We start from the raw sequence: 23,643 nt of genomic DNA on the forward strand, positions 1-23,643 counted from the left end.
TTTATTGGGTGGTTGTTCTGCACGCTTAATAAACAAACTCCAGCTGGTCCAAAATGTAGCAGCTAGAGTTCTTACTAGAACCAGGAAGTATGACCATATTAGCCCGGTTCTGTCAACACTGCACTGGCTCCCTATTAAACATCGTATAGATTTTAAAATCTTGCTTATTACTTATAAAGCCCTGAATGGTTTAGCACCTCAGTATTTGAACGAGCTCTTTTTGATTATAGTCCTCCATGTCCACTGCGTTCTCAAAACTCAATTTGATAATACCTAGAATATCAAAATCAACTGCGGGTGGCAGATCCTTCTCCTTTTTAGCGCCCAAACTCTGGAATAGCCTACCTAACATTGTTCGGGAGACAGACACACTCTGTCAGTTTAAATCTAGATTAAAGACCCATCTCTTTAACCTGGCTTACACATAACACACTAACACATTTCTAATATTCGAATCTGTTAAATGATTTTTAGGCTGCATTAATTAGGACAACCGGAACCGGGAACACTTCTCATAACACCCGATGTACTTGCAACATCATTAGAAGAATGGCATCTACGCTAATATTAGTCTGTTTCTTTCTTATTCCGAGGTCACTGTAGCCACCAGATCCAGTCTGTATCCAGATCAGATGGTGGATCAGCACCTAGAGAGGACTTCTACAGCCCTGAATGTCAGCGGAGATCAGGACAACTAGATGAGCCACAAAGACAGATCCCCAGTGAGGACCTTGTCTCCTAGACAGCCACTGGGACAAGACCACATGAACCAGTTGAGTTCTCTGCACAAAGTGACATTGCTGCAGCCTGGAATTGAACTGCTAGTTTCATCTGGCCATAGGAGAACTGGCCCCCTGACTGAGCCTGGTTTCTCCCAAGTTTTTTTTCTCCATTCTGTCACCGATGGAGTTTTGGTTCCTTGCCGCTGTCGCCTCTGGCTTGCTTAGTTGGGGATACTTAATTTCCAGCGATATCGTGGACTTGATTGCACAGAATAGGAGAACTGGCCCCCTGACTGAGCCTGGTTTCTCCCAAGTTTTTTTTCTCCATTCTGTCACCGATGGAGTTTTGGTTCCTTGCCGCTGTCGCCTCTGGCTTGCTTAGTTGGGGATACTTAATTTCCAGTGATATTGTCGACTTGATTGCACAGAGACTATTTAAACTGAACTGAGCTGGATGATGACATCACTGAATTGAATGATGAACTGCCTTTAACTGAAAATTTAGTGTTTACTATTGTCATTTTGTATTATTGACACAATATTTTCCTAATTAATACTGTACAATTGCTTTGACACAATATGTATTGTTAAAAGTGCTATATAAATAAAGGTAAAAAAATAGAATAAAATAAAATAAATTATGTCAATTACCATTATAAATATATTTTAGATAATTATCCATCCATCCATTCATTCATTCATTCATTCTATAAAACGCCTGTTCTACAGTATTTAAGGTCAAGGGGACATAAGAAAATAAAATTAATTCATAAAACATTTAAAAAAACAAAGAATAATGATTTTATTGATGATATTAAAAGGGTCATATGATGCGATTTCAATTTTCCCTTTCTCTTTGGAGTGTTACAAGCTCTTGGTGCATAAAGAAGATCTGTAAAGTTGCAAAGACTAAAGTCTCAAATCCAAAAAGATATTCTTTATAAAAGTTAAGAGTCAACCACACCTACCTAAAACGGCTCGTTCTAACACGCCCCCACATGTCTACGTCACTGTGTGGGAAGATTTGCATAACGCCGCCCAAATGTTCATGCAAAGAAAGAAGGCGTAACTTTTATTCTCACTGTAGTATTGTTGCCGCCGCCGCCATGTTGTGGAGATGCACCGGGACACATGGAAACACAGTACGGTAAGGGGCGTAACATTTCCATCACACGCTTGAGGTATTCAGCCAATCACAACACACTGGATAGCTGGCCAATCACAGCACACCTCGCTTTTCAGAATGATGTGCTTTGTAAAAATCGACGCGTTTCAGAAAGACGGGGCATAGAGGAGAAACAATAATGTACATTATGTGGAAAATATATGACCCCTTTAATGATATATACTGTATATAATATATCCCAAAATTCAAATATATGTAACTATTTATTTTTAACTTTAACTTACCATATGCACAAAAATATGTGCATAAGTAAAAGAGAAATACTTCTACAGTAAACACACTTCTGATGACAGACAAGCAGGAATATAGGAGAACCAAAAATAAATGTTAATGTTTTATTTTAGCCATACTACCTGCTCTCTTTGCCCAAGCGGCACATCTACCGGTTGGTCATCGTTGACCTCTCTCTTTGGCCGCACAAACGTTGGAGGAGTGAGCTGATGTGCCTTCTTTAGATCCTCAGGCTCCACCCCCTTCCCATCCCGGAGCCGCCCCCAAGCCTCCTGATTGGCCTTATGCTCCTCTCTGGGCGGAGCTGAGGCCTGCTGATTTGGTAATGACCCTGGTTTGCTGTCCTTGTCTTTCTGTTCAGTGTGCTCTTTGTTGGCCTGGTGGGATCCATCAGTAGATCCGTCCCCGTTCTCGGCTATGACCTCTTCAGTCTCTGCCGCAGCCGCTGGGGCCGCCCGGTCCTTCAGACTGTCTTTAAATGCGGACACCACCACGCTGCACTTCTGCACCTTCTCCACCTGCTGCTTCTTGGACATCAGCACACCCATGGCTGCAATATAGTAACACAGCAGAAGCTATTTTCAACATGAGACATTATTATATCATATCAGGCAATGCAATCACTCACGGTGGTCTTTTCAGCAGGTTAAGCTTTAAATCCTACATTATATTAATAGAGTAAAGAGAGACAGTTCTCATTTTTGCTGCATCGGAGTTAGCACCCTGTTGCGTAACAAATATTAAGGTTGAAAACAAGACATGTTCTATCGACTTTGTCTCTAAATCATTGCTCTGGCAAAATACGCCCACATGCTGGATTAAGCAGATTTTGTGAACCACAGCAAATGTGCTGCAAATCACCTCGCTAGCGCTTTCTTCACACAGATCTCTCATATGATTGATCACTGGAAGGCTTGGTGTGTCTCGCATTGGTCTGCCGCCATCACAGATCATCAGTCTTAACCGTTTGAGCGGTACGGTCCGACATATGGGATTTAGAATGTTCAGTGTCGTCACATAACTGCCAAATTCAAACTGCTTTCGCACTTTGGCTGGCGATGAGACGTGCTCTGTACTTGTCATATAATTGCAGTGTTTTTAAGCACATAATGTTTATTTTAGGTTTCAGACATTTAATACACATAAGTCCTAGTAAAACAATACATTTAGAGTTTGTAAAATTTACACGGATGTCTATGGAAGCAGCAATAACAATCCATTCAAACATAATTTGCCGACATGTTTTATTCATATCAGATACACAGTGTAAGTAACTATAAAGTAACTAAATAGCTAATGAGTCATTCATTCAATCATTCATTCATTCGATTAAATTCGTTCAAATGGCTGATTTATTCAGGTATGAAGTAATTATGGCTCTCCTTATGAATGGGCCATTGAATCATTGGTTCACTAGATTTGTTCAAAACGTGGATTCATTCAGAAACTAATCACCTCTGTTGCTCAGAGACGCACAACAGTTCTGCAGTGGCTTTATAGGTAACATTTTCGTTGGCAAAATTTATCAAAAACAGTTGCCAATCAACTGTATATGAAATGTAATATGACCTACATAGGTCTGGGGCAGGTGCATTAATTGCGTTAAAATAATTAAAAATTAATTGAATGTACATATTTTACTATAATGTAAATTCCTTTTTCTGTTTCCATTTCAATTCAGATTCACACTCATTAATTGCAAGGGAGCCAATTCTCAAATTATTAACTTTTTCCAACCCTGTTCAAAACACATGAATGATGCACTAAAAAAGAATTTGAAGCATTTAGCTTGCTCCATTCCATTCTTGTGTTGGACATGAATTACAGAGTTCTGGCATGAAACTCTAGATGGCGCAGTCCGATAGGTCTAACACAATCTGACCTAATGACATCATTATCACATGGCACAGCTGATTGGTTCTCTCCTGTATCGGTAGCCAATAAGCTCACTGCTCAACATTCAAATATATGACTAGTGCTTGCAGTAGCAGTTGCAGCTTGCTTCAGAAACCCTCCACCTTCCCCAGCTCCACCTGTATAGGTCTGCTACGAGGGGATTTATGTATGCTATATGGGGGTTATTTCATGTATGTTATATTTGCAGCAGCAATATTTCTTACATGCTCACAGCAGCATGTTGTGGATGTATTGGCAGCAGCAGATCTATTCCACCAAGACCAAATACATGAACATTGTCATGTACATTACCATGCCAATCCCTCCGAGAGTTGTCATGACAGAACTGTGATTTAGCTTGTCCAAAGCAGACATCAGATAATCTTGAATGCTTGCTCCATCCATTCAGCCTTTAATCCGGGTAATGGTGTGAAACTGCTTCAGTTGGCATTCTCTCGCCTTCTAAATGCAAAGCACAGCATGCTTCTGAATTTCAATGGATATTTCCTTCCCTCGTTTATTCTTAACTATCAACCCAAGCTCTGACCCATCACGTTCTTCTCTGTACCCACCTAAACAAGCCACTCTGTAATATTGCATGTCCCTACAGGCAGCATCTGAGAATGAACTTTAATTATGAGGGAAATCAAGGAAGCGGTTCTGAGCCTCATCTCATCAAAGGTCTGGGAGTGACAGAGAGGTTTTTGCAGTAATTACCCCCGGCTGTATGATGTATTTTACCCTGTTCCAGCTCAGCGTGTTCTGATAGATGCCACATCAGCTGGCTGAGGGAGGTGTGGTTTAATGTCTTGTCACCAAACTAATTAATGTGTATCTTTTAGGCACAATCCCAAAGCTGACAGCAAACTGCATATATTTCTGTCTGAGTATAACATTACTTCTCTCTTAAGTCAATAAAAAGAAATTGGGGAAGCTACTTTAAAATTGTACCTTGTCAAACAAACAATTTAAGTTTCTAAATTACAGCCAGGCAACCGTTCAGAAAACAATCAGGATTCTCAAATAGGGTGACAGAATTAATCAATATTTAAACATATTTATTTACATCAGATACCACCAATAAAATTTGGAATTTGACTCTAATATTGTTTTGTAAAATTATTGTATGTATTAAATATCTTATTATTTTGTATACTGCTACAACAAAGAAAATGTGATGGATTAGCCCCAAAAGAATCTGTGATTTTTAAAATGCATTAATTATTATAATTTATTTATATACTGTATTTTGTTATTTTCTGATTTTCTGATTTAATACATGTTGTGGTCTTATTGTGTACATTTCATCAGTCTTCCCAGAATAATTCGTCATAATTTAATAACTTTCTCCATCTCTGAAACTGCTTTCCTTTTCGAAAGACATTACCAATGTATGGAAGCCTTTTCTGCCACAGAAAGATAATTGCGGCTTTTTATCTCACAATTCAGATTTTTTTTTAAGTCAATTAAAAATAAATAATGAAGTCATTTTCAACTGTTTTCTTGCAATTGTGAGTTTATCTTACAATTCAGACTTGCTATCACAAGTGATTTAGCTGGAATTTGACTCTAATATTGTTTGGTAAAATTATTGTATGTATTAAATATCTTATTATTTTGTATACTGCTACAACAAAGAAAATGTGATGGATTAGCCCCAAAAGAATCTGTGATTTTTAAAATGCATTAATTATTATAATTTATTTATATACTGTATTTTGTTATTTTCTGATTTTCTGATTTAATACATGTTGTGGTCTTATTGTGTACATTTCATCAGTCTTCCCAGAATAATTCGTCATAATTTAATAACTTTCTCCATCTCTGAAACTGCTTTCCTTTTCGAAAGACATTACCAATGTATGGAAGCCTTTTCTGCCACAGAAAGATAATTGCGGCTTTTTATCTCACAATTCAGATTTTTTTTTAAGTCAATTAAAAATAAATAATGAAGTCATTTTCAACTGTTTTCTTGCAATTGTGAGTTTATCTTACAATTCAGACTTTTCTTCTCAGAATTTAGTGTTTATATCTCGAAATTGTGAGATAATATCTCACGACTTTTTTTCTCAGAATTGCAAGTATATATCTCACAATTAAGCAAGATATAAACTCACAATAGCGAGAAAAGAAGTCAGAATTGTGAGATAAAAAGATAAAACTTTTTTTTTCATGGCAGAAACAAGCTTCTATACCAACATAAATATCGACTTTTCACAATCCAGTTCAAATGGATAAAACACTTTAAAACTGTAGCTTGTCAAACAGCTAATAAACTAATTTAATATTAAATATTGTAAACTAATATTTTTTAAGTAGCTAAAAACAATCAGGATTCCCATTTAGGAGGACAGAATAAAACAGCATTTTTAGTTGCATTTAACTTATTTCAATTTTGTTTTGTAAAATTTGTATTAAATATAACACAAAAATACAATAATCTTACTTTTCTAATGTAATCATCTTTATTTTTTATTCATCAGAAAACATGATCGGCATCAAATTAAGTGTTTTTTATTTATAATTTATTACATTTAATTTATTTATACATTTATTTATTTATTTTTTGTTTGTTTGTTTGATAACTCATTTATTTGGAACTGGTTCATTTACAGTAAATAAACTGAACTAACCGATTGACTAGAATCAGACTTCACAAACCTTCATATGTGGGTGTTTGAGAAAGGCCTGTGTGTTCAATTAATGTTACCAAAATATTGATGGTTGATATTACAAAAATGTTACACTGTTACAAAATAGTAAATAACAAATAGTCTCATTACACTACATGAAGCCTGGTCCACGTTGGCAGCTTATGCAATAAAACCAACAACAGGTTATTTTTGCTGATGCTCACAAGTGAATCTGAAATCATGCGTTCCCCTTTGGAAGCGCTCATTGCATCAGCCTGGGAAAGTGTAAACGCAATGTTGTTTCCCGGCAGACCTGCACACCCGATGAGCGGAAATTGCATAGAAGCCAGACAATCAGTTCATAGAGCTGGTGATTTCAGCAGGGAATATGCATCAGAACATATGTGTGCGTGAACACTCTGATGCTAGAACTGTGACACAGACGTAAAACTGTGACTATACAGTGATGGATGAAGAATCCTCAGAGACAGGAGACAGAGGAAGATGGAGGTCATCGCAGGTCTCCTCGAGGAGAATAAAAGATGAGAACCTCTCGGGCTACAGAGCCCCTGTAATAACGTCTGAGCCAGTCCCTTTGTGAAACCCTTATAAAAACTGACTTCTGGTTAGAAATCCCACTGCATCCCAACTCTAAGCACAGATTATAACATGTGCATTCCAGAGACGGCCGATACTTTCAGATGCAGGGGAAGCAATTACTGCCAAACAGAGAAATTACTCAATGGGAATAATGACTAGACTGAGTACTAGACTTTTTATGATTTTTTTTTTTTTGTCTTTTTCATTAATTATTCATTTTTATGTTCATAAATGATTTTAAAATGGATTTTTATGCTCTCTCTTTATAATGCCAATGTAAAGCACTTTCATTTATTAATGTGTATGCTATAAAAATATAGTGGCCAGGCCTACAGATAAAAGAAAAGATTCTGAACATTAAATTGATGTATTATGACTGACAAAAATACATCAGATTACAAAAATAAAATGGGAAGCAAAATTGGGAAGCAAAGCGTCCAATAAACATTCAGATTCTGACTATTTTCTTAAAATGCCACTATTATGCAATTTTGAATATTGCCTTTTATGCAGTGTTATGTAGCTATATGTGAATGTAAACAAACTGCAAAGTTGTAAAGTCGGAAGTGCACAATAGGTAGTTATTGTCTCACAAGAGAAAGAATCGACTCTGAACAGCCTAAATAAGTCATCAGTAAATCGAATCCCACACCACGGGGTAATACCTTTGCATAATGCCCACCTATGTTCTACAACTTGACCCGCCCTCAAACACTGTAGCTTGTTCATAATAATGTCGAGAAGATAGGGATGTAACAATGCACCGCGAGCCGGTTGAAAATCGATAAAAATATGTGACAATTTAAGTCGGTTGAGATGTTAAACAAATAACGATACATTTGGTTTGGGGGTTTAAATGAACGTATCTCCGAGGAGAACTGTCTTCAGAAAAGTTTAGATGGTATTTTCTTTTCATCTTGCCTCTGTTTAATGCATAATATTTATAAGGGCAGGACTTCTTTGTTTACAACTGCAACCAAGGAAACGCTGTATCACTGCTGTTCCATAAGCGCCACCTGCTGTCAGAGAGTGAATCTGCATCTCATTCAGCCCATCTGCTGTTTGTTTCATTCAGATATGTTTTATGTAGCATAATTTCACAAAACCCAAGTCAGACCATTCTGTTTGCGTTTCAAATTTTTAATTTATAAATATCTATCAATCTAATTTAAATTAAAAAAACTGCTCATGCAGCATGTTTGCAGCATCTTTTGGTTTGTGATTAAAATGCAGTGGTTGCCTCTCATTTTAAATAGAGCACAGGCAAAGCCTTAGTTTGAGATTTCAGAGAGATTACTTTCATTTGTATTATTTATTTATTTGATTTGAGATTTGTTTTAAAATTTAAATTTAGTTTTGTTATTTGCCATATTTCAATTTCACAAAGAAATGAGCAGCATTTTGTCTGAGAAATAATAAAAGGACACCTTTTCATTTATAATTTTGCTTAAAAAAAAAAACGTGAGAAAATCATATTGTGAGTTTGTTTCATTCAGATATGTTTTATGTAGCATAATTTCACAAAACCCAAGTCAGACCATTCTGTTTGCGTTTCAAATTTTTAATTTATAAATATCTATCAATCTAATTTATATTAAAAAAAACTGCTCATGCAGCATGTTTGCAGCATCTTTTGGTTTGTGATTAAAATGCAGTGGTTGCCTCTCATTTTAAATAGAGCACAGGCAAAGCCTTAGTTTGAGATTTCAGAGAGATTACTTTCATTTGTATTATTTATTTATTTGATTTGAGATTTGTTTTAAAATTTAAATTTAGTTTTGTTATTTGCCATATTTCAATTTCACAAAGAAATGAGCAGCATTTTGTCTGAGAAATAATAAAAGGACACCTTTTCATTTATAATTTTGCTTAAAAAAAAAAACGTGAGAAAATCATATTGTGAAATCAGTATCGCGAATCGTTACTTCCCTAGAGATTAAATTCATTTTATTTTCATTTCCTAATGATTAGGCTGCAAAGAATCAGTGGTTAAAATTTTTTTTTCCACTGTCCCACAGCCAATCAGAGCAGAGTAGGTTCACGGAGAGGAGGGGTTTAGAGAGACTGAACGTGCCACTTTATGATGTAATAGTGTGGCTAAACACAGCTAAAGTCAGAGCATTCTGATTTTGCTTCAAATTTCGAAATGACAGAATTTAAATCAAAAACTGCTCAAGCTACATGTATGCAGCATCTTTGTTTGGATCCTGATTAAAATGCAGTGGTTGCCTCTCATTTTAAATAGAGCACAGGCAAAGCCTTAGTTTGAGATTTCAGAGAGATTACTTTCATTTGTATTATTTATTTATTTGATTTGAGATTTGTTTTAAAATTTAAATTTAGTTTTGTTATTTGCCATATTTCAATTTCACAAAGAAATGAGCAGCATTTTGTCTGAGAAATAATAAAAGGACACCTTTTCATTTATAATTTTGCTTAAAAAAAAAAACGTGAGAAAATCATATTGTGAAATCAGTATCGCGAATCGTTACTTCCCTAGAGATTAAATTCATTTTATTTTCATTTCCTAATGATTAGGCTGCAAAGAATCAGTGGTTAAAATTTTTTTTTCCACTGTCCCACAGCCAATCAGAGCAGAGTAGGTTCACGGAGAGGAGGGGTTTAGAGAGACTGAATCTTAGAACTGCTTCACATGAATCGTTTGAGAATCGCTGGAAAATGAGGTGATATTAAATGCATATTTTTATAAATCCTGCCGATCACATTATGGTCCTGAAGTTAAGCAGAAATTTCATTTAATAATTTGTGTATATATACAATATATGTGTGTTTTCATTTTTTATATAATGTGTCACAGAACAGAAATGTGTGTTAGTTTTACTTTTTATATAGAAAAACAGACAGACGGATAGATAGACAGACAGATAGATAGATAGATAGATAAGAGATTACTTTCATTTGTATTATTTATTTATTTGATTTGAGATTTGTTTTAAAATTTAAATTTAGTTTTGTTATTTGCCATATTTCAATTTCACAAAGAAATGAGCAGCATTTTGTCTGAGAAATAATAAAAGGACACCTTTTCATTTATAATTTTGCTTAAAAAAAAAAACGTGAGAAAATCATATTGTGAAATCAGTATCGCGAATCGTTACTTCCCTAGAAATTAAATTCATTTTATTTTCATTTCCTAATGATTAGGCTGCAAAGAATCAGTGGTTAAAATTTTTTTTTCCACTGTCCCACAGCCAATCAGAGCAGAGTAGGTTCACGGAGAGGAGGGGTTTAGAGAGACTGAACGTGCCACTTTATGATGTAATAGTGTGGCTAAACACCGCCTCCGCAGAAGAAGATTAAGGCCTGCTTCTACATCACTGCCTGTTTAGCCCCGCCCCCTGATTCACGCATGTAGTGTAAATAACGAGAGAGGCAAATGCAGGTCTAAGCAGAAATCAAACAATAAAGATGACTCCGAAGACATGAAGATGCTAAAAACAGCTTTTATTGAAGCCAATCTGCCAAAATGACAGGTTGTGGAACGTGCCACTTTATGATGTAATAGTGTGGCTAAACACCGCCTCCGCAGGCAGAAGACGATCAACGCCTGCTTCTACATCACTGCCTGTTTAGCCCCGCTCACGATTCACACATTAGTAAATAATGAGAGAGGCAAATGCAGGTCTAAGCAGAAATCAAATGATAGAGATGGCTCTATAGACAACAAGACGCTGTGTAGTGCCAAGTTGTGAAAAAAACATTGTATTCATCTTTGCATTGCCTTCCTTCTGATCCCAACATTAGGAAAGAGTGGATGAACTTTATTTTTAATTAAGATCCAGACCACGTCAGTAAGAACTTGGTCCTTTGTTCACTTCATTTTACTGTGGATTCATTTGCAAACAAAGCACAATTCAACACAGGATTTTCATAAAGATTGAAACTAAAAGACGATGCAGTGCCATATATATTGGATCCGAAAGTAATGCCACACCACACAAATGTGAGTAACTGTTTTTATTACGTGGTCACTATTGCTTTGTCTGTTATTAGAGATCGTACTGAATATTTATGCATTTTTAACTTAAATCACAGCAGCGTCCATTTATGAAGGATGTAGGCTGTCAAACACACACAACTGTTAGCCAATCATACCAGTGGGCGTTTACTTCTAAGTCTACAATCAACCACGCCTATTCAAACAGAGTGTTCTGATGAGGGGGGTCAAAACAGGACAGAAAATAGCCTATTACTTCTAAATGATTGTGTTTTTTGATGTAAAAATGTTGATAATGTTATAAGTGGACTATTAATAAAATAATAAAAAAGGCAGTTCATGACCCCTTTAAATCACATTCGTCCTCAGAAGCACTGGTTATTATCGGTGCTTGTTTTCAATATCGTGTTGACATATAAGTGTCCTGTGTGAAATCATATCTCATGAAGTGAGGCTGTGAATTGGAGTTTATAGGCAATTTATGTGAGGACACCGTGGCGTCTAATTATCAATCTGAGTGAGGCATCTGTCTGCACAGATGTTCAGCAGAATATGCTTTAGTACATTTACTTCATATAAAGGTAACCATTGCTTCTTTTAAGTGTTCGATTAAATTACATTTTTCTGCAAAATTATTTTTCTCCCTGTCCTTATGACAATCAGCAGACAAGGCCAGGCAAGGCAAGGCAATAATCAAACTTGCTCACCTAAAATATTCACTCTCCCTCTTATATATTAAACTTGATTCATTTTAGTGAACCAGCTTGTTTAGAAAGTTCATTTAAAGAAAGAAGTTAAAAAATTGATTTTCTGCATGGCATTGTACATCTAAATACCAAACAAGGTTGATAAAAAAAGAAAAAGGAAGGAAAAAGAAAGAATAATAGCTCCAATACCTTTTATTAGTATCTTGTAAGCTAAATATTTTGTCAAAAGGCAATTTATGTGAGGACACCGTGGCGTCTAATTATCAATCTGAGTGAGGCATCTGTCTGCACAGATGTTCAGCAGAATATGCTTTAGTACATTTACTTCATATAAAGGTAACCATTGCTTCTTTGAAGTGTTCGATTAAATTACATTTTTCTGCAAAATTATTTTTCTCCCTGTCCTTATGACAATCAGCAGACAAGGCCAGGCAAGGCAAGGCAATAATCAAACTTGCTCACCTAAAATATTCACTCTCCCTCTTATATATTAAACTTGATTCATTTTAGTGAACCAGCTTGTTTAGAAAGTTCATTTAAATAAAGAAGTTAAAAAATTGATTTTCTGCATGGCATTGTACATCTAAATACCAAACAAGGTTGATAAAAAAAGAAAAAGGAAGGAAAAATAAAGAATAATAGTTCCAATACCTTTTATTAGTATCTTGTAAGCTAAATATTTTGTCAAAAGGCAGCAAAAGATGTAGAGATACTGAGCTGGTTCAGAAAGGCAGTCAGAATGAATCATTCGTGAATCTGACTAATCCTAACGCATTAATGAATTCAGGAGATGCTCCAGTCCGCAAACAATTGAAAAATAACGTATTTGGAAAAAGATCCTGCACTTTCTTGAAAATATCTCCTTTGCTGAAGAAATAAATTCCTGCAGAAACACAAAGGTAACTACATGTACATAGACCTTTTTGGATGAACTGTCCCTTTAAATTATGAGTAACTTGTAGTGTGGTGAGCAACAGTTTCAATAATTGAAACATTTCAGAAGTTACACTTATTTACTACAGCAAAACATGAATGTTATGCAATGCACCTACATGTGCACCAGCCTTTGTTCTTCCCTCTAATATTATTTTAATACCATGTTAGACAAATCCGCTTCGCACTGTCAAGCTGTCGCTGACTTGAATCCCAACAAACCCTGCCTTTCATGCGCTGCTCCTGTGGGGAACCGCTCTGTGAATAGGACGACGACAAAGCATATTTTTTTTTCCATGGGAATGCTTCCCATTGAAGTGAATATCCCATCACCAAAGGCCTGGAACTAATCACACTAACGAGTTCACTAAGGCCACAGATTTTCTGCATGGCATTGTACATCTAAATACCAAACAAGGTTGATAAAAAAAGAAAAAGGAAGGAAAAAGAAAGAATAATAGCTCCAATACCTTTTATTAGTATCTTGTAAGCTAAATATTTTGTCAAAAGGCAGCAAAAGATGTAGAGATACTGAGCTGGTTCAGAAAGGCAGTCAGAATGAATCATTCGTGAATCTGACTGATCCTAACGCATTAATGAATTCAGGAGATGCTCCAGTTTGTTAGACAAATCCGCTTCGCACTGTCAAGCTGTCGCTGACTTGAATCCCAACAAACCCTGCCTTTCATGCGCTGCTCCTGTGGGGAACCGCTCTGTGAATAGGACGACGACAAAGCATATTTTTTTTTCCATGGGAATGCTTCCCATTGAAGTGAATATCCCATCACCAAAGGCCTGGAACTAATCACACTAACGAGTTCACTAAGGCCACCTTCTGCCAGTGATTGGAATCACAAACACCCACCGAAAAAAATAAGCAGCCAAACTTCAAAAATGAAATCGCCAACGCTCTCTGTAAACGCTAATGAGCAACAAAGTGATAAAACACATAATCTGTGCAATGTGGGCTTGTGCGCTTTGGGAACATTTATGAACGCATATATGCCATCGCATCCCATAATGCCTGACCTTAGACAATCAGCAGCCCAAAAGCAAAGTACGCTGGACGAACTATGAGCACGGGGAGTTGAGATTCCTCTCGCACACTGGCCTATGGGCACGGAGGCGTCGCAATGTGGAGGAATTTGAATGCAAATGCCTCTAGAGAGGGGAGCCCCCACGTTGGCATTCAGTTCCTGTCAGGCACAAAGTCTGTGCCAAGCACTCTTCTGAGAGGAGGTGACAATGAGAGCTGTGAGAGAGATGAGGGAACCTAGAGTGTCTGCTGGGTTCCAGAGCTGACACTCATGGTGCATTGTGGGTAGGAGGGCAGACAGGAGAGAACCGAGCACCAAAAGGTGGAGGAGGGTCCTGAAGAAGTAGGACAGGGCTAATAGCGGAGGTTTAAGTCAAATAGATCAACTGAACCAATGCTAATTCTGAACCATTGCGAATAGCAAACACTTACAGAATTAGAAAGGCCAAGAATGGAATATGATTGTCAAGAGTCTGATTTGGAAAAAGTTCACAAGGTAAAATGTACAGAAAGTTCAAATTCAGTACACTCTTATTAACCTATATATTTGGATTAGACCAGTTTTATTTTCTTTATGTTCTCTATTGTTAGCATTAGCATTTGCATTATCAATAATATAGTTTCTTATACGAAGAAAGATACATTATTATTATCATCATTATTATCATCAAGCTCTGGTTAAATCAACTTTATATTCATATAACAAATTATTATTATAGATGATATTCAAGTCAAGAGATTAAAAAAATATTATTTAACATCACTGAATTAACCTAAATAGATCAACAAATCATATTGTTATGGGTTAATCAGGTAGAAATAGCTTGTTAAGGAAATTAATGATGATAATAATAGAAAATTAATAATAATATAATTATAATTGTTGTTGTTGTTGTTGATAGTATAGTAGACGTAGTACCAGTATAATGTAATTTATTATTATTATTATTATTTTGCAGGTAGTGATATTGTAATATTTATATTGCTCTTTAAATCTGAAATAATATTACTTACAATATTTATTAAATAATGTTACATTTAGTCATATAAAATATTTAAAATCAGAGTATTAATTATCAATAATAATGATGATTATTGTTGTTGTTGATGATGATGATGACGATGTTAGTATTATTTAATAATATGCAGGTTGTAATACCATAATAATGCTCTTCATTTCTGAAATAATATTAAACTTACAATATTATGCTTACATTATAATATTATGCTTACAATAATTAATTTTACATGTAGTAACAAAAATAATATGATTTATTATTAAAACAACTAAAACAAACAAATAAATAATCAGTTAAAATAAAAAATAAAAGGCTATCAGTTTAAATTCTATAAAATCTATGGAAATGTATCTAAATGATGTTCTGTGGAATTCTCTGAATGCAGGCCGCTCACTTCATCTCCTCAATGACTACATAACACCCTGCTGGCTCCTGGACTGTGACGTCAGAAGTGATGCACAAAGGTCTTACAAAGAGACTGCAACTGATCCAGAAAAACTTAGCTCTGCAGTGCTGCTCAGAGGAGCGTGTACACTCCACCACGCACAAGTTATCGTGTGAAACGTTTCACTGCACATGCAACACTGTAAATACGTAACGTGCAACATTCAGTGTCAGTGTAAGAAAAGTTATTGCCTAAAGTCTGGCAGCTCCCTATCAAACAGCCTCGTTACACCTCACAGTAGAACATGATGCAATATGATGCATGGCTCTCATCCAACCAGCACTGACCTAGACCGGGTGGCATAGAAGGGGTATTTTTCTAAACCCACACAAAACTGATGCATGAATGATTCGTCTCGTGAAATGTACGTCCATGCGCAGTAAGTTGCATCAATTTGAATGCATGTTCCATGTTGCCCACAATGCGTGTCCTGCAAGATTTACTAATTGAGGTTGAATGTGGACTGTGAAAATCACAACTGGCTTGATTTAATTAGTATCTATAGTTAGAAAAGAACTAAGACTAACCTGAAGGAAATGGGATGGTGCTCCGGTACTAGGGACTCGATTTCTTCTGCTCTTCTCACGCGTTGCCAGCAGTCATTTCAAGGTTTGCTTTTGTCAGTGAAGGCTATGCGTGTGTAATCGCGGCGGCCAGTGTAGAGTGTGTAACCCCGTCAAACAAATATTCCGCAGCCGCGCAAACTGCGTTGTTCGTGAGGCGCGGAGACTGGACAGCTCCGGTGCTGAATTCTGCTCAACTTTGCTGTGGACTGAAGACCGTACAGCTCGGGTAAATGAACACAAGCCTGGTAAAAGTTGTGTCTGCTGCTTCTGCTGACTAGCCCACTAGATTCGCGAGGGTCCAATGTTCTTCGAGCCTCTTCACGGAACTTGTTTTCAGCCTGCGAAAGAAGACGTTTCATTGGTCTGTTCAAATGACGTTGGTACTAGGAGATGAGATGAGCCAATACATGGAGTATGGATACAAGACATGCACATAACATCGCCTTGTTGATTTTGGGGTTGTAGATTATACTACTATATTTTCAAAAACCAATACTGAATATCTAGACATACAGGATGTGCACATACTACAGTCTTGGCTACAAAAACTATTAATTGAATAATTATACACAATTAATTTAACTCACTTATACCCAAAAACGGAGCATAATGTAGTCACATTATATAAAGTAAGTTGTCTTAAACAGACCTTAAGCCTATGATACACGGGGCAACTTTTTGAGCAATTTTGCAGGGCAACATTGCTTCAACGGGCAACCAAGTGAGACACAGGGCCCACGAATGATAGCCAGATAGAAATTTGTTCCCCATTCTCAATGAAAAAGTGCCCAAGCAACATTGCTCAAAAAAGTTGCCCAGTGTATCATCACCTTTAGTCAGGTGAGCACCATATTTAATCTTTGACAAGAATGAAAGCGATGCTGTGAGGGACTGAAGTACAGTGCGTTCAATGGATTGTACTGTTGTTAAATAACATCCCAACAAAAACAAAAGTTGTGAGTTGTTAAATTATGTGATTTAGGACCTTTATACAGTGCGTGTCATTGTAAAGATTTTATTCTTCACAGCCTTATTGAACATCCGTGTTGAATTCAATATGGCGTCTAACCCGATTAAGGTCAATAGGCTATTCAGCACAATTTAAACTGTAAAACAATTATGAAAAACTAAATTCATGAATAAAAACAAAAAAAGTAAAAGGCAATACTAACAAAAATATCAAAACATTATTTTGACAAATAGATATTGCAAGTAATAACTTATATCAAATTATGTAACATAAAATATGTGACAACTTGCCCCAGTCTTACAAATATTAAACACATCCTTGTCTGTCCAACTACAATGTTCATTTAATGCACAGAGACACTAAAGTTCTCAGAATTTCTCAAATGACCAACCAGAATCAAGTATCCCAGAGAGGTCAAAACTTAATAAAATTTCATAATAGCATATGCAATATAATTAACGTTTATTTTACAAACTACTGACAAAACTCACTGTCTGATCTTCAAACTTTCTGGCCAATGGGGCAAAGTTAAAAAAAATTAACAAGGTTTTAGATATGTTTATATATAGTATGAAGGGAAGTGATAATTTATGGGGTGTAACTGGTATTTATATTTCTTATATTACATATTTCTATTTTATCTTTTAGCAGTTAGCCTAAACAGTCCGGCGACATGACACATTTTTAAAAGTAATCCATGTCTAAGTATGAGTCATATAATTTACATGTAAAATATTTCAATCAAAATATCAATACTAATGAAAAATGCGTCGATCTATCACCAATAATCATCATGAACAAAATAAGGTTGAGGCTTTACCAAATGAGGCTTGAATAATTAATGATCCAAACAACCCTAATTTGTTACATTTTGTTCTTTTTTGTACAGGTAATAGTTATGACCACCAAAAGTTCATGGAATTCTTTCTGAACATATACACCTTCATCAAGATCTCAAACACCCATGGACATTCAATCCTGCATAGTTATGTTCAACACTTCCCAGTATGAGGTCCCAGTGCATGCTGGGTCAAATGGAGACACATGCATAATTAATGCTGAGGTAAATGCACATTGAGTGATGGATCCCCTAGGGACCACTACACCTTACTGTCAAAAAGGAAATGAGAGAGAACATTGTATGCTTATAAATAATACCCTGTAGCAAGCCCAAACTCATGTTCAAGTGAATATTACTTAGTGATATTACAGGCAACATGGAGAGGCTAATGATGCTAATGAGGCTGAATTGTGAATTGTGAACATTTTCATGATTTAGGACCTTTAAACAGTATGCTGTGTATAAAGTCCATAAAGAATTAACAGATGGTAGCAAGCTACAATCATTCAAGTCTAGTTGTATGGAAAAGTTATTTGACGTAGGCCCTGTCCTTTGTCCAAATCCTGGGAATGCGGATTCGGCTGGTCCTGCCTGAAGCTGAAGGCAGGAGTGGAGCCTGTCCCCTTCGGCTGGACAGGGAACCTGGTGGTGGTGGGGAGGATGGAGGGGAACATCAGCGCCATTAACTGCGAACATAAAAGTGAACATTCGGTACTTATATACTCCAAGTGTCGAGCAGTGATTGGCCAGAGCTAATAGTTATGAACGAATGATGTGGCATTCAAGTTTTCCAAGCAGAATCTTCGCGGAAGCTTTCATTTCCAGTCATCCCTGATTTTCTTTAAAAACAATAGTATAAAGCAAGGTTATGAGGCATTTAGAGTGGAAACTAATGGGGGGCCCATTTTTGGAGGATTTATAACATTAATTCTTCTCATAAAATGTGTCTTTTTTGAGTAGTAAAGTTATTCTTGTCCTTTTTATGGTTGTTTTAAGGGTTTTAGGAGGTATGTTGTCATGACAATGGAATTGAAAATTTGAATAGTAAGCAAGTTTTCACACTAATGTCATGTTAATATATTATTCACATATGATTTACTTCTTGTGGCTATGCTATTGAAATGGTATTTTAATATTTACAAATAGAGTGGTGCAGGTATGACATCAGAACCTGGAAGACTAATTTGCTGCTGGTTCCTTTGAGATTTTCCTATGGGGAAAAAATGCACATACCCATACCGAAAACACAATTTTTGAAGCTGCTATGTTTATTTTTGAAAACACGTATTTCTAGATCAGACTGTTTTGGGTGTGATTTTGTGCAGTTTATGTGATCGTCAAGTTATGTTTACCACAAGCTTTATTTTACTCATAAATTAAAAAGCCCCATAGAAAAATCTCAAAGGAACCAGCGGCAAATCAGTCTTCAAGGTTCTGACATCATACCTGCACCATTGTCCCCATTTCATTCCATTGTAAGTGCCTCACCGTAACCCAGATTTTAGCTTTTTTAAATAAAAATATTAATTTTTGTTCAGTGTTGTCAATCAAGCTTAAAACTTGTACTGAACCCAGCATATTGCTTTAAAATGGTAATCAGCATCTATGATAGCTACACGAGAGTGTTTGGCTGGAACATTTTAGTGAAAAGTCACTGTTTGTTCTAAATTTGTTTATTTGCTTCATTAGAATATGACACACGATCAATAGCTGGTTATAGTTCGGCTTATGTTTTTGTGTTGTCTGGCGGCAAAAAGCTACATCTTTGTCAAGTTTATATTGGGTGAAAAGATATTATAAATGCTTCAAGGGCAGCCAAACTTCAGTCTTTCAACAAGTGCTTCATGAACACTTTAATATTGACAAATGTTCCTGACAAGAGCAGAGGCACAGTGGAGCCAGACTCGGTGCTTTCACATCGAATCGTAGGGAAGACAGCCATTGCACTAGCTCCATCACCATTAGCAGCCCATCCACAGCGTGATCTCTCGGCCATTAGTGTTCATTTGGCAAGACTCTGGGGAGGAGCTCACCATCAGCCTCTCTGCTAACAATCAGATGAATGAGAATGCAGTGCTGAAAGATGCTAGTAATGGAGACTTCTGTTTGGCGGACTGTGTATGCCATGGTTCGGACCCAAAGGATGAATAGGACACACCGATGTTCTCGTTTTAAACATTCATCTGCAGCACTGGGATAATATGGCTCTAAAAGCATGTTTTATTTTCACTAATCGAGGGTTAATAAGGTTAGAAAGCAGAATAAACCTCCAAATAATGTTCTATCAAATTTGAAAATAACCCGCATGAAATTTTTCTACCCTCTAACTGTAAACCCCCAATTTTAAATGTCTTTTTAGACCCAAGTTTCATGTTGTTTTATGTCACGATCTGCCATTGTTAGCACACTGTAGAACTACAGGAAAAATAGGTTCAAACAATATCTATACTTAGACATAAAACTCAAATAATCTATAATCTATCAATATTTACTCGCCCTTCACTGAAAAAAACACTAAATAATTTACTTAATTTTTCATTTGCAAATTTTTGCACATATTTAAGTAAAATCTAAGTATGAAATTAAGTCAAATCTATTTAACTAAGTTATATTGTAACGTTGGGAGGCGTGACAACGGAGATGTGGATCCAAATGTAGCTTTTATTGAAATCGCAGTCAGACAGGCAGGTGGTGATGTTACATTCTGTGCCGAGGCTTCGGAGGTGTGTCGAGAAATCCCGGCAGCTTTCAGTGAAGCGCGTATAGTATGGAAGGGGCCAAAAGTTTTACCGCTTGTATCCTTTAGAGCAATGACGTCATTGATGACGTCCAAAGCCTCGCTTGGCCTCACTGGTTCAGGAAGGGGTTCAAATCTTGTAAATTCACAGTCCTCTGCCCTGTTAAACTCAGCCACTTTCCAGTTTTACACTAATAATATTGCCCCTCCTGCCTGTTATGAGCAAAGATTTACACACATTTGATAGCCCCATTCATTTCAAGCCAATACGTTTATTACACAATTATGTTGTATTATGATATACAATCATTATAAAATACACATTATATTCATATAAATAGATTAGTCTATGTGGAAATAGATTTTGTTTTCTTCACCGTTATTTCTTAGCCTTAACTGGCGCAAAACAGTGTATCATAGATCACATCAGGTCACCTGTAATGTATCTGCATGTTTTACACTCTTTGGCCACCAGGTGGTATTGTGAGCAAATTAAGTCTGGAGAAATGAACCCTTTTGTGAACCATTTGGATGAAAGGCTTCAATGCTTCATACGGCTTCATCTCACCATCACTACAGGCAGGGTCAAACACCAGCAAACAATCAATTAATCCAGGAAGAGACAAGAGTAATCCACAAAACAGGCGAAGGTCAGGGCAGGCAGCAAACAATCAGAAACAAGGAAACAGTCCAGGGTCAAAAAAACACAGAGGCAAGAAAACAGGGAACTAGGAAACATGGGAAAACACAAAGATGTTACAGGCTATCAATACTCAGCAGTGTGAGTGTGTGTATGTGCAACTTTTATAGTGTCACTGATGGGAAACAGGTGTGAGTGTGATAATGAGTTCCTAGGCAGAGGTTATGGGAAATGAAATCCGGGGTAGAGTGGCAAGAGTCAGGGGTGCCGTCTGGTGGAGTTCATGGGCACTCCAGCTGGAGATTGTGACATATATAAAATTAGCAAAGGAAATAAATAATTGGCCGGTTACATTTTGATGGGTTTGGGATCATAACTTTTATATTTACTCAAAGAATCCTTGTACAAATGTAAACAAACAATTCCAAGTAAATTATACTTCTAAGTTCAAACTTTAATTTCTAAAGGCTTACATTGATAACTAATATAGAATTTACTCTTTTTTAATTCTTCTGAACTAAATTATTTAATGTAGAAATAACATTTGTTTTTCTGTAGTATTTACTTCACCAGAATGTTGCAATGATGCATTAAATTGATCAAAAGTGACGTAAAGACATTTATAATGTTACAAAAGATTTCTATTTCAAATAAATGCTGTTCTTTTAAATTACTTTAATTATTTTAACTATTAAAAATGTAAAACTGTTTTCAACACTAAGCAGCAAATCAACATATTAGAATGGTTTCTGAAGGATCATGTGACACTAAAGACTGGAGTAATGATGCTGAAAATTCAGCTTTGCATCACAGGAATAAATTACATTTTAAAATATATTAAAATAGAAAATGGTTACTTTAAACTGTAATAATATTTAACATTATTCATTTTTTACTGTATTTTTGATCAAATAAATGCAGTCTTGGTGAGCAAATATATTTAAAAAACATTTGAATGGTAGTGTATATTTGATATAAAGTGCATATTTTTATAATAATTTAAGATAAATACTTCTACGTTTTTCAATATTAAACAGAAAAAAATATATATATATTTTTGTTTTGAAGTCAACTACCTCTTGGAGTTTTGTGATGTAACGTCTTGATTTGTATCGTATCAGACTTTAAATATGAATATCATTACTGTATTCAACTTTAAATATTGCTCATTTGTAGGGATCTATTTTATGCCATTTAAACTTTGATCAGGCAATAGTACCAAAAAATAATGGATAAGCAGACATTCAGTCTTCACTGTATGGCAAATCTACATGCATAATTAATATATCAATGTTTAATACTACTCTACAAAGCACCAAAAAAACATCAATAAGATTTTCAGGCAAAATATCACTTCATGCATTCACTAACTTGTACAGTATATTTGTGCAATATCAATTCTCAGTCTGTATGACATATGTGTGTGCTACAAGTCTAGCTGAACCTGAAATCCTATCATTATTACATAAGGGAATTTGTGCATTGCATAGTGTTTTGAATACTAACACCTAACAGCGAGTGAATGGGTTAAAGGCTATTTCAGTTCACTGGTCTGTGTACCACAAAACATCAATAAGATTTTCAGGCAAAATATCACTTCATGCATTCACTAACTTGTACAGTATATTTGTGCAATATCAATTCTCAGTCTGTATGACATATGTGTGTGCTACAAGTCTAGCTGAACCTGAAATCCTATCATTATTACATAAGGGAATTTGTGCATTGCATAGTGTTTTGAATACGAACACCTAACAGCGAGTGAATGGGTTAAAGGCTATTTCAGTTCACTGGTCTGTGTTTTTATCGATTTCACGAAGTGACATCATGGATGCCATCTGTGATTATGGTGAACTGTGGCAAACACAAAGCTTTGTCAAAGTGAAAGTAACAGCACAAACATAAACAAAACACAATCTTGTGTTTTTTATCACCTGAAAAACGTACAACCTCTTTGTTTCTTTAGAAATTAAAAAATAAAATGCAAAGAAATTGTATCTTGTTTGCTTGTTTGGCTGCACTGTATCCATTCTATTTTGTCAGCTGAGCCAAATCCACCTTGCATTAATTTATCTCCAGCGAAATACTGCTGTAAGGGTTTTAGTCTACCACCACAAAGAAAACAAGGCAAAACTGTAACAAAACAATTAATGAATTTAGGTCTGGCACACTGTGAGGCAGTGCTGCAAAAAAGAAAAAGAAAAAAACTATTTTGATGCCAAGTTTGTTGCTTAGCAACACTCTCTCTCATTCTGCCTGGTTTAGTTCTGTCCCATTTGGGAAAATAAAATAGACAAAAAAAAGTTTCAAATAGAACTTCCCTTTTTATTTTACTCAATCTATATTTGCTGTAAAATCACATTTTAGGTTAACCTAAGTTACTGGTTTCCAGCTAGTCATTAGCTGGTTGACCAGCCCCCATCTTTCCAAAACCAGCCTGACTAACTGTTACGAAAAGCTGGAAGCTGGTTTTAGTTGGTTTGTGAGCAGCTAGAAACCAGTTACCATCAGGATTTAATGTCA

The 23,643-nt window shown here is 36.0% G+C and overlaps 1 protein-coding gene across 2 annotated transcripts in view; it reads right to left on the bottom strand.

Moving 5' to 3' along the window:
- phf24 (PHD finger protein 24) overlaps positions 1 to 16,243 on the bottom strand; it is a 50,275-nt gene extending 34,032 nt beyond the window's left edge. For both annotated transcript variants that reach the window (XM_016238343.1, XM_016238342.1), the window contains exons 1-2: positions 15,894 to 16,243; positions 2,262 to 2,689 (exon numbers count right to left, since the gene is read on the bottom strand). In XM_016238343.1, the coding sequence (XP_016093829.1) occupies positions 2,262 to 2,687 (426 nt within the window). In that variant the 5' untranslated portion in view covers positions 2,688 to 2,689; positions 15,894 to 16,243. The remainder of the gene's footprint in view (positions 1 to 2,261; positions 2,690 to 15,893) is intronic.
- Positions 16,244 to 23,643: the final 7,400 nt, after the last annotated feature.

This window comes from Sinocyclocheilus grahami, unplaced genomic scaffold, assembly GCF_001515645.1.
Source record: "Sinocyclocheilus grahami isolate Dianchi unplaced genomic scaffold, SAMN03320097.WGS_v1.1 scaffold536.1, whole genome shotgun sequence".
Taxonomy (NCBI): Eukaryota; Metazoa; Chordata; class Actinopteri; order Cypriniformes; family Cyprinidae; genus Sinocyclocheilus; species Sinocyclocheilus grahami.